Consider the following 12,709-nt stretch of genomic DNA (forward strand, 5'->3'; position numbering starts at 1 on the left):
TTATCCTGTAAAAAGTGCTTTGCAGATTGGAAAATGTGTGGGATTATTAATTGGATCTCTGAGAATAGAAGCATAATTTCACTCTCTGGGAAGTCTCTGTGAACAACGTTCCATTTCTCTTCAGTCTGCACCACACATCATATTCAAAGGAACCAAATAGAGGGGGCTAAAATTCTCTCTCCACCTTTTAAAGACTTTTCCCCCTCCCTGGGTGAGCAACTGAATTTCAGAAAAATCTTTAAAAATTACAGAGAAACTCATTTTCATAGGTTTGACCGTCTGTTGCTGGAATACACAACAGTGTAGGAACAGGGCACCAACCCCACAGTTCTAAGAGGGGTTTTCCAAGTTCAGGATCCCAGGACATCTCCAAGGGGAGGCAGGAATGGGGAATTCCATGACTAGAGATGAGTACTGTACTGTCCCAGACCTCTCCTCATGAACCTTCACCCAAGCACTGTGACCTTCACCTTTCATTGACCTAGCGACACACTGGAAAGGCCTAGGAACTTTCCCTGGCTTCTCCACGGCCTTTCTGTAGGCATGTTGTCCATGGAGTCCACTGCTGCCTTTCAGCATTCATTGGCTTCCTCTTTGCTGGCCTCTACATTATATATATATATATATATATATATATATATATATATATATATATATATATATATATATTTATTTTTTAGTTGTAGGCGGACACAATATCTTTATTTCATTTTTATGGGGGGCTGAGGATCAACCCCAGTGCCTCATGTGTGCTAGGCGAGCACTCTACCACTGACCCACAACACCAGCCCTGGCCTCTACTTTTAATTTCATCCTGTTCTCTCCTTGTTATTTGTATCCCTGCCTGTCACTGGCTCTGCCTCTTCCTCCAGATTCAAATTTTCCCTTCAGTCAGCCCTTGATCCTCGACTTTCCTGTCATATGCCATCTCTTGTTCTTTATCTTTAACTGTCTACTGGACGTTTTCACTTCGAAGTTGTAACATCACCCCAACCTTCACAGTTTGGTTGACAAAGACTTTTCTTGTTTCCATCAAACTTGTTCTCCATTCTGGCTCTGCTCTCCCTTTATTATCATTCTTTTCAGTATGTATAAAAATCACCTCTGAAAAGCTCATTTAGAAATCCTCTTGCTCAGTCTTCCAGCTAATAATGTGCAGCTGTTGCCAAACCAAGTCTGCCTGATTCCAAAGCCCATGTGATAGGCACCATTTCATTCCTCTGAGGGAGAAGCAAGGTCAGTGTAGTTGTGTTGAAGGCTGAAGTTTGCAGGCCAGTGGGACTTTCTTTGCTTTGGCTCTACTGGCCGATGCCTTGAAGCCTCATGAATAAGCTGGAGTGGGATGGGGCAAGACTTAAGTTCAGATCGTGTCTCTGCTGCTCATGAGTGTGTGACCTGGAATGTGACCTGGAACAGTCACTTAATCTTTCTGGCCCTCAGTTTCCCCATGTGCTGTATAAGGATAATAATATCCACTTGACAGGGCTGTCATAAGCATTAAATGAGACAATGCATATGGAAACTTTTGGTAAGCACTGAATAGATGTTAGTGAAATCTGAATTCAAATGGAGGGACATGAAAATAAAGGGCTTGTTCTTCAACTCTGTGCCTCAGGAACACAAGCGTGTAGCTGGCGGCACTTGACATCTGGCCCTCTACAGCGCTTGATGGTGAGGGGTGGGGGCAGGGTAGGCCCTCTGGGAGGAAATTGCCTCTTCAGATGACAGGGCACACTCCCTGTACACTCCCCCTGCACTGCTCAGAAACAATGCAAGCTGAAAATCCCCCAATCACTGGGGGGTGGCGGTGGAGTTGACTGTAGCAGCTGCTAATTAGGAAATCCTATTCCCGGCTATGCTAGCATCCCTGATGATGCTGGTTCACAAACAGATGTTTGGGAACATTAAGACACTACAGAAGTGGAAGTTGTCAACTTGAGGGGAAAAAAGCCAGGCAAAGCAACGAAACTTGTTAATAACCTCCATTCATGGTACAAGGGAAAGTTATGGCCTCGGTGCAGAAGGAAAGATGGTATTTCCAGCATCCCAGCTCCAGTGTGTAGTTAGTTGCTGTGGCTCAATTGCGGTGGTCTGTGACTGGGGTTTGAATTATCAGCTCTGACCACCTGGAGAGCTGGCCTGGGTGAGGTGAGCAGTGCCATCCTCCTTTGAGTCTCCAGGATGCTGCCTGCATCAAAGAATTCTCCAAGAGTGTCTGATAGGACACAGCCTCTTCCTGTTACCCTGTAGCTGGCCTAGACTCTGCAGCTTGAGGCATCCCTCCTTTCTTGTATCTCTAGGGCCGTCTCTCTTTTCCACCCAGGGCAAGAGCAGCCTCCCTGATCCCTTTCCATGCCTAGGATAGGTCCCTGTAGAGTCCTCTCCAGTTTACTCCAAATTACTGTCCTACTCAGGGTTTACACAGATGCTGAATAGGAGCCATGCCACAGCAAAACTCATCCACAGTAGAACCAAAATGACTCAGAGCTTGGAAAGGATTAGTCCTTAGACTTTACTAAATATTTAGCATTTACCCATCATTCCTCCTGAGATACATGGAACAGTGTAAAAGTGCTTGGATGCTCAAACGAGCAGGAACTCAAGTGGCAGTGGGGGTGGGCTGGGGTGCTGCCTGCCCCAGCCTGCGTGTTAATCCCTTTTCTAAGCTAGAATTTATAGGCAATAAAAGAAATAGAGGAGCATCCAGTGGGCTATGGTTTACTATTCTCTTGGAATCCACAGCTAGTGACACCAGGAACTTATTATGTTGGAGGTAGTTTTGGCCTTACCCTGTGCTCCCAAATTCACCCAGTTTTTCTTAAGATGGGTGTCATGGAGCAGAACTCGAACAGGCACAAGCTGTTCCAGCAGCCACTCAGCCAGCCTCAGTCCTTTAATCAAAGTAGACTCCCAACTTTCAAGAGGGACTGTGGGCAGTACAGGGGGTTTCAGCTCTGGTATCATCTCTGACCAGCTGCCTGGAGAAAGATGGGGAGACAGAGCCATGACTGATTAGCAGTTCCGGCCACAGTCATCCTGCAACTATGTGTTGAAGGCTGATAACCCAAAATCGATTCAGTAGCTATAACGTATGTAGTACTCACTGTATCAGGGGTTGTTGTAAGCTCTTACACAAATATACTCTATTATCTTCATAACAGGCCAGTGAAATAGGTAATGTTATTATCTACTTCTTTCAAATAAGAGGCCAAGGCATAAACAATTCTGTTTCTCACCTAAGATCATAGGACATGTAAGTGGTGGAGCTAGAAGTCTAACCCAGGTGGTCTGACTTTCATCACAGTCTGTGCATTATCCACTGACTCTTCAATTGAATTTCTGTATCCAGAACCCAAAGCTGAAAGCAGGTTGATTTCCTTCACATGGAAAACATTGATTCACAAGGTATGGGTAAAAACAAGCAACGTTTAAATTTTGCCTTTTTTGTTCCTGAGGAAAGAAGGGCATAGATCCCTTGATAAAGAGGGACACCAAACTTAATAGTTTTTCACCAATCCAGGCAGCTGTGGTACCGACTAAGAAGAAGAGGGTAGAAGTAGAATCATGAGCTAGCAGGTCTCTGAGGTCAGTGGGCCCTAGTAATGGTGCCACTGACAAAGGGTGTATCTTGCCTCTAACTGCTTAGAGATAGGGAGATGGTCATTGGCCAGCTCTCTTTGATAAGGCCACCAGTAATGGCCACAGCTGGTACTGGCAGTAGTCAGGCATCAAAGGGCCCGGAGGCCCAGGCACAAGTAAACTCATCAGTCTTTCTGCTGTACAGTTAAAAACCACTCACATGATTATACTTCAAAATGTCACTGGAGTCCCAACCTACACACATCATTATTTTCATGTTTCACGAGCCAACTTTAAGGTATATAAACTTCACCTACTTAGGGGGAAGTCTGGAAACCAACGAAAGCCCATTTCAAAGTGACTTCTCTAGGTCTCCAGACTTGGAGTCATTTTACCAAGCTACAGCCATTTTTTCCCCACTTTGGTGATGGTGGTGCTGGGAATTGAACACAAGGCTTCATGCAGGCCCTCTATCAGTGAGCCAAATCCCTAGCACTTCTCTCTTTTTAAAAATTTAAATTGAGACAAGGTCTCACTATGTTGCCCAGACTGACTTCAAACCTGCAACTCTCCTGCCTCAGCCTTCCAAGTTGCTGGGATTATAAGTGTGAGCCACCATGCCCAGGTCGGGAAACACAATTTAAATTAGATATATATTTAATAAAATGAGATCAAATGGTATGTACTGTTTTGTAATTTATGCTGACACTTAACAATTTGGGGTAAACATAATACATAACTAAAATTGTATCAATGGCATTTTTGTCAGTCCTTTACAATTTTTTGTCTCATACTTAAGTTAACTGACTCCCTATTGCAGAAATTTAGGTTGCTTTCAATTTTCATTATAAAAAAGACTGTGATAAACTTTCTTGTACCTAACACTTTTTGAACTTCCTTAACTATTTCCTTAGAATTTATTTCCAGAAATGGAAACCTGGATCAAAATATATGCCTATTTTTAAGATTTTTGAAATAGATTCAAAATTTATCATCAGAAAGACTGTCAATTTCATTATTATTAACATTGTATGAAACTGTTCATTTTCTGAACCTGCAATGACGTTAGATACTATTTTTAACTTTTTATCAATTTGATAGGCAGAAATAAATAAAACTTCAAAAGGATCTTTTCTCATTTTGGGTTGTACTTCCTTGCTTTTAAACACTACTTTCATGTCTTTCTTTATTTCTCTTTGTGAATTGTACCTTCATGTTCTTTGTCTATGAGATGTACACGTTAGGGATTTCAAAAAGTTAACCTTTTAGCTGGCACTACAGACATTTATGCTGTTCAACTTTAAAATTTTTTAGTTTTTATTTTTATCAAACTTACACATATAGTTTAAAGATCAAGCAGATTTTATAAGGCTATTATAAAAGCCCTGATCACTCTACCATCATAATTTTCTGCTCTCCATAATCAACCAATTTCAGCCTTTTTAATTGCTTCTTTTAGTAGTTTTCTCCATATCACTAAGTAACATGCTTATTTATTGATTTTTTTTTGTATTGTTTTGGGCAATATTCATTGATTTCTTTCAATGGATGTTTCATGTCATTCCAGGCTCTATCAGTTTAGAAGAGCTTCTATCCTTTAGGGTCAGTTTGAGTAATTTAAATGCATTTTCACACAGCTCAAAATTATCCTTCTACAGCACAGACCTCTTACAGACTCTTGTTATCCAGGATTTGTTTCATTTTGTTTTATTAATTCCACTAATGAGAAATTATAATTTTTCATGAATTCCATGTTTCTTTAGATGGATGCATTGAGTTGGCATTTTCTTTGCTCATTATGTCTTCTTGTATCTGATATCTGTCATCTACAATTGTTTTTCTTCTATTTGAAATTAGTCCTCTATAATTTCCTTTAGTGAGTGTAGTTGATAAACTCAGTTTTGACTGGACATTTTCTTGCTTGATAATTTCAAGATATTTTTGGAAAGGTAGTTTCTCTGAGTATACAATTCTAGTTTCTTCTCTTTCTTAGCATATTGAAAATATTTATCTACTATCTTTTGGTTTTCCATTATTGCAGTTGAAAAACCATCTGTAAGCCTAATTGCTATCTTCTATAGATAATCTTCCATATTTTTCTTTTGGTTGCTGGCTGTGTTTGTGTGTGTGTGTGTGTGTGTGTGTGTGTGTATGTATGTGTAGGCACGTGTGCATTTATTTATTCTCTTAAGATTTTGTTGGACTTCCTTAATTTCAGGATTTATGCTTCCAGCTACTGTCTTTTTGAATATTTCCACTTCTGCTTTCCTTCTCTTCTCCTAGACCTCAAGGTAGACCCATGTTGGACTTTCTCACTCTTCCTTCCTCGTCTATTAACCTTTTGTTCATATTTTCTTTTTATCTCATTCTTGGCATTATCTACCTTCTAATTCTTTCTTCAGCTATATCTAATCTATTGTTGAATTTAATTTCAATTATATTATTCATTTCTAGAATTTTAATTAAGGCTTATTTCAAATATCCTTGGCATTATTTATGGCATCTTTTTCTTTGTTCTGAATTAGAAGTCTTTGCTTGCCTACTTTGCTGACTTCTGCTCATGGATGCCTTATTTTCTTGTATATTTTATGATTTTTGATGCAATCTCTTATTCATTGGATTTTTATTGGTAGTGGGCTGGGGCTGTAGCTCAGCAGCAGAGTGCATGCCTGGCACATGTGAGGCCCTGGGTTCGATTCTCAGCTCCACATAAAAGTAAATAAATAAAATGAAGGTATTGTGTCCATCTATAACTAAAAAATATTTTTTTAAAAAAAGATTTTATTGGTAGAAATTGGTTAGAAGATATGCTTTCTAGAGAATATTAACATTTGTTTCTGCCAGGTACTTGGAGGCACTATCAGGATCACTCCCTACCTCTCCATTATTTATAGTATGAATGTAGCCAGGTAGGCACATTTGAGATATAATTTACATACTATAAATTCTTATTTTTTAAGAGTATAGTTTAGTGGTTTTCAGTATATTTACAAGGTTTAAGACCACTTTTAAGTACATCCTCAACTCTAGGTTCAGACTACACAGGTAATGTAAATTTGTGCTGCACACCCACATGAGGGCTAGCTTTATGGTTACAAATTCTTGATGAGATGAAGTTTTTCTTTCACCTACAACCAGGATTAAGGGCCAGGTTTCCTTTTTGTCCCTACTTCATGGCAGGTTTGTTTCTATTTGCCCTACACCCCAGGGATAGTTGTTTGGAGTCCCAGCTCTCTCACAGTGGTTTTCTTTTAGATTCCCTCCTAGAGAGTGAGTCTCTAACCTTCTGCATCCCTGAAGCCATCAGAACAAAAGTTCAGGGTCACAAATGTTGAACAGGTACCAATTTCAGTCTTCATTCTCCTCTCTGTATTCCTAATTTTGGTTCATTTGGGATCTCAGAAGATTTGATTCTTAACTTACCAACTCAGCAATACATTTAGACATATTTTTAAAAACTATTTTATTTAGCATCTTAGTTGTTGATAGTGGCAGGATTATTGAGGATACTGCAGGAATATGGTCTGCCTTTTAGTTTTGTTTATAGTGTATGTTTTTTCTTTCTTACATTAAAAAAAATGTACATGTAATGGTGGGAATCAAATCCAGTGCTTCTTACGTGATAGGCTAGTGTTCTACCACCGAGCTACACCCTCAGCCTCTTTCTTACATCCTTAGTCTACTCCTGCAGAGAGAGCATGGTTTATTGTGAGCCATGTCCTGTCTGTGTGTGGCTATTCTTTTCTTCTTGGAAACTGAAGTGGAATTCCTTGAGCTGACCGGTGTCTAGGACTTTTACTTTTGTTCTCTGAAGGGGACGTAGCTGCTTCCTCTAAGGCCAGCCACACCCCCCAGTGGCGATGTCTCACATTTGTTTTAAGTCTATACTAAAGCTAAATTCATTTCCTTTCCTTTGCTTCTGGCTTGCCAGCTTTGGGCATGAATCTGAGTCCCTTCTGCCTCCCCACAATCACTTTTTCCTGGCTTCCTTTGAGGATAATTTTTCCACTGCTCCCAATTAACCAAGAGGATAGAGAAAGCTTCCTTAAACCATTTCACCTCCTCTGGAGAAGCCAGCTTGCCTTTGTAGTTCAGATAGGAACTCCTGAAAGGGAGGATATATGGGTCACTGCTGTCCACTGCCCAAGTTCAATTTATGGACTTGGTGGCTGCCCCTGGAAATACCACTCTAAATCCCATTTTTAGCCAAGTATGGGCCTTGCCTGTCTGGGGCTGGGCCCCAAAGGAGCCCAGCTGCCTGAGCAACTTCCCTCCCCCTCCAGGAAGCCTCTGCTAATTATCACCTCCAGAAAACAGAATAGGAGGCGTAAAACCAGTAATTCTTAAGGGATTTGGGAAGGAAAGAATTCCCTTAGGAAACTGTCAGAATCTCTTCTGGAAGTTTTTGTGATCACCATTCACCCAATCCCAAATAAGTGAGCCACTGCTTCTGGTAATGTTGATCTGGAACTGCACTGTTTAATAAGGTAACTAATAGTCAGCCATGTGGTTGTCAAGAGCTCAATGTGTCTAGTAAAAAACTCAATGAATTTTAGTTTTAATGCTTAAAAATATATAATATCTTGATAGTTCTTGTATCAATTACATGTTGAAATGATAATATTTTGGATATGTTGAATGAAATACAAATATTAAAATTAATTTCACTTTCATTATTTTAAAAGTGTGGCTATATTAAAGTTACTTATGTGGATTGTGTTTGTTGTTCTCTTTATCTTTGGGCAGCGCTAAACTAAAAGGTAACTTTCTTATTTTTTGTGTGTTTGTGCATGCACCACAAGATATTTAGATACAAACTAGTTCTGCCTGCCTGCAGCCTCTGCTTGTCAGATGGTTTGACATTGCTGCCTCACTCATAGAGATGGAAGTGACTTCATTTATCCTTGCAGAGATTTTTCAACAGTCCCCAACTGCCCTCCATCTTAAGCAGAAAGAGAAATATTTCTAAATGAGGAAAATAAAAATGAGATTTTCAAGGAGCCATGTTGTCAGCAATAACCTCAAATGGTCTATACATGCTCTCTTTTCTGAAGGTTCACTTTTCTTTACAGAAACAAGCACGTTCTCACTGATGCATTTTCTTATTGTTGCAGCTGCTGAAAGTAACCACTGGCCAGAAAGTAAGACTGAACCCCACATAGAAAATACCGTCTTTTATCAGAATCAAGAGGACTTTTCAACGGTGGACTCCAAAGAGGGCATGATGGTTCAGACCTCCAGAATGAGCCATGCATTTTCAGAAGCTCCAGAAAATCGTACTTTCCTAGTTGAAACGGCAACTGCTGAAGGAAGGAATGAGTCTTCAAGTAGAACAAACTTCACTCAAATTTCACCTGAAATTGCAACAACTCTTACATCCCAGGGCAGCACCTTAAGTGAGTTTGTACTGAGGGTGCTCATTTCATTTATGTATGTCCAGTGCTGGAAAATAAAAATCTCTGCTACTGCCTTCTTCCTCATCTTGAGCAACTGTGTCCATCCAGGGGTCCTGGACTGGAGTGGATCAGACCTGTGACTTAAGCCCCTGGCTGTGGCTTGCTTGTAATACAGACCAGAGAAGGGTGCAGATTTGCTAAGTAATCTGGCCCATTCTGTGGTATCTACATTCCAGTCAGCCTGAATTCAAACCATGTCCCTCCTCCATAGATTCTGCCACACAATACCAATCTCAAGGGCACAGATCTAGTGGGATGTGTGGCCAGGGAAGACTGTACTTGTTTATGTTTGTTGTGTTGGTGTGGTTTTGTTTGTGTTCATGTGGTTCAAATCTCTGTTCTTGGTCCAGTCAGCATAGCTTGGAGGTTTGCTATTTTTAGGAAAGGCTCTCAAAGGGGGCTAGGGCTTCACACATCAGACTTAATTGAGGAAGAGAAGTCAAAATAGCAATGTTTAGGTACTACTAGATACCAACATAACTATTTTTAAATCCTTATGAAAGCAGGTTATTCCTATTTTTGGAATTTAGAAACAAACTCAGAGAAGTTATTAGCCCAATGTTTGAAGGTCAAACAGTTGACGGGGTTCAAAGCTAGAATTTGAGCCTATGTAGCTGAGTGAGGTGAGAAGGTTGACTAAGGAGTGGATCAGACCTGTGACTTAATGGCTCAATATGATTGAAGGTACAGAAAAGACAAAGACAGAGGTGGCCTCTTTGTGGGGCGGTAGGACCAGCACCCTCCCTGTGGGAAGCATGAGCACAGAGCAGCTAGTGGGACAGTTGTGTGAATGGGGCAGGGACAATCATGGAGGACTTTGCAAACCAGACAGTTTATACTTGGTGTGGTGAGAAGTCACTGAAGAGTTTTGCACAATGGAGTGATACTCGTAAAGCAGATTTGGGGAAGATTCATCTGGAAGCCAGGTACAAGATGTCTGGTATGGACGTGAGAGGGTAGGGGGAATCTAGAGTGGGGGGAACCACCCAAGTAGACACAAATCCAGGTGTTGACCTTGTGGCCACAGAGATGAAGAGAAAGGGCTTGGTGAAGACTCAGCAAAAGGAAGTTGATAGTTAGTGAGGTACTGAAAATAGAGGATAAAGCCAGCAAAGGTCACTCTGTGGTTTCATGACCTAGTGACAAGAGGTCTGACTGCGGACATTCGGTTTTTAAAAGAAAAACGTATGGGGCTGGGGATGTGGCTCAAGCGGTAGCGCGCTCGTCTGGCATGCGTGCGGCCTGCGTTTGATCCTCAGCACCACATACAGACAAAGATGTTGTGTCCGCCAAATACTAAAAAATAAGTATTAAAATTCTCTCTCTCCCTCTCTCTCCTCTCTCTCTCACTCTTTAAAAAAAAAAAGAAAAAAAGAAAAACGTATGAAGGGATTTTGTGTCCCATGCATGAATGGTGGCTACAGAGCTTAGAAACTGTACATGAAACTGCCTGGTTTTGTTGGTCATCCAAATATTGGGAACTCATGTTTATGTTGAATTCAAGCCAATTCTGGGACCAACTTTGTGGAATGTGGGTGATGAATAATGATGATCTGACACTGGTCTCGTAGGTCCATATCATCTGTTACTTAGCTTCAATCTGTCCCTTTACTCGTAATTTTATCCAAAAATGTAAACTCTCTGTCTTGATTTGTGGTCTCCCTTTCAAGAATTCATTTTACATAGAATGAAAAATTGTTCTTGATTTCTTCACATCTATATATTTTGTAGAACTCAGAGTTGAGCCCATTAAAAGATTATGAAGACATTTGGAAGTCTGCTGGTGGAATTTTAATTGTTGCCCTCTGCTTTCAGGCTTGGAACGGCTTCAGCTTCCATCCAGCAGTTCAGGGTCAGAAGGAAGAACAGCCCCTTCTCAAACAGAGAGTGGAACACCCCAGGTCTCCCTGGAGAAGGGGACGGGGATGCCAGAAGAAGCATCTGTGCACACCCAAATGGCTGGCACTTCAGATTCAAGCTGGTCTTCCTTTGCTGCTTTGGAGCCAGGAGAACCCACTATGCTGTCGAGGAAAAGAAATTCCTTAGGATCAGAGCACTCCGTACTGCATTCCTCCAAGACAACTGCTTACCCTCCTTCTTCAGACCATTCCTCATGTGAGTTCCCAGCTCACCTCTCCAGTCATTCAAAATAGCCACAAGTAAATGTGTATAACTAGCTAGCTAAATACCTAAACAGGAGCTAAGGGGGAAATAAGCAAAAACCAAAAACGAACAAGCAAGCAAAAACAAGAAAAATTTAAAAAACATTCCTTTATGGCTGGGGATGTGGCTCAAGCCGTAGCGCGCTCGCCTGGCATGCGTGCGGCCCGGGTTCGATCCTCAGCACCCATATAAACAAAGATGTTGTGTCCGCCAATAACTAAAAAATAAATATTAAAATTCTCTCTCTCTCTCTCTCTCTTTAAAAAAAATTCCTTTAGTGCTAAGTATTTGGGGTAGAAGTATAATTTACAGAGCTTATTTCAGTATGTTTAAAATATGTTTTCTTTAACTATACAAGAAAAAAATAATAGTTGGTCTGATGGGTGTGATGGGCCTTCTCTCCACCAACCCATGTTTCCTCCATCCCTCTCCCCTACACACACACACTCCCCCGCCCCTCACACACACACACACACACACACACACTCCCCCCCCACATGCGCGCGCGCGCACACACACACACACACACACACACACACACAAACAAAAACCAAAGGCTTAAGTGTTACTAGTGTGTATTCTTACACAACAAGGTACATGCCAGGATGCTTGTAAGAAATGGTGAGCACCATACCACCTGATTAGGAATTAGTTTTATTTCTTCAAGATTGCAAAAACATTTCTTTAGTTGTCAAAGAAAACATGGGTATATGTTTTTTCTAGGCTTCATTTTGGGGAAAAAAAATGCATTGGAGGTGTTTGCAGGGCATGATATTAGTCATTACAGCTGTGGAGTACTCCTCTCTGCCATTCCACTTCCTACTCATCAGTTGAGTCTCAGCTCAAGAATTCCATTTCCATGAGCCTTTCTACACCTTCTGGTCCTTTGTGCTATACACCTTGTCATACCAGGTCATCCAAAGCCTACCCACTCAGAGACTGTAGTCCTCTTGGGAACACATGCCACTTCTACTACTTCTCCTAGGGTCCCTGCAGACCAAGAACAAGGTACAATTGAAAAGAAATATTAATACATATTAATACGTGCCCAAATACCCTCACAGGGCGCATGCTGCCATGAGAATGCTGGAAAATGCCCTTTCTCTCTTCTCAGGTGTTAGTTGGGGTCGGTGTCTACTGCTTGTTTTCATACTTAGGCAATAAGGAGCAGAACGGAGAGGGTCAGGAACCTTCTTGGGAAATTGAGGTTAGGTTGCTTCGGAAAATGCTGTTTTAAAATTCTTGTGTCAGAGATTTTTAGAGTGCTTTGTAAGACTAGAAGTTTGGGTTTATGTCATCAAAGCAAAAACTGAACCCAGAGGTCCTTTTTGTAATGCCTATTTAAAGCAGCCAGTTCCTCTTCCACATACTTTGTAGACAGTTTCCTGCTGACTGGGTTTGGATATAATTTATGATTCATGTTTTAGGAGATTGCTTTTTAAGATTATTCATAAACATTGGTTGGATTGGATAAAAGCTATGATTCTTTGCAGATTCAAAGTTCTGAAGTT

General features: G+C 41.0%; 1 protein-coding gene across 2 annotated transcripts in view; it reads left to right on the top strand.

The window, feature by feature from the left end:
• The window catches only part of Heg1 (heart development protein with EGF like domains 1), a 75,468-nt gene that overhangs the window by 13,576 nt on the left and 49,183 nt on the right, over positions 1-12,709 (top strand). For both annotated transcript variants that reach the window (XM_027935917.2, XM_071615262.1), the window contains exons 2-3: positions 8,694-8,975; positions 10,851-11,150. In XM_027935917.2, coding sequence (XP_027791718.2) covers positions 8,694-8,975; positions 10,851-11,150 — 582 coding nt within the window. The remainder of the gene's footprint in view (positions 1-8,693; positions 8,976-10,850; positions 11,151-12,709) is intronic.

The sequence above is a fragment of the Marmota flaviventris genome, chromosome 8, assembly GCF_047511675.1.
Source record: "Marmota flaviventris isolate mMarFla1 chromosome 8, mMarFla1.hap1, whole genome shotgun sequence".
Classification (NCBI taxonomy): domain Eukaryota; kingdom Metazoa; phylum Chordata; class Mammalia; order Rodentia; family Sciuridae; genus Marmota; species Marmota flaviventris.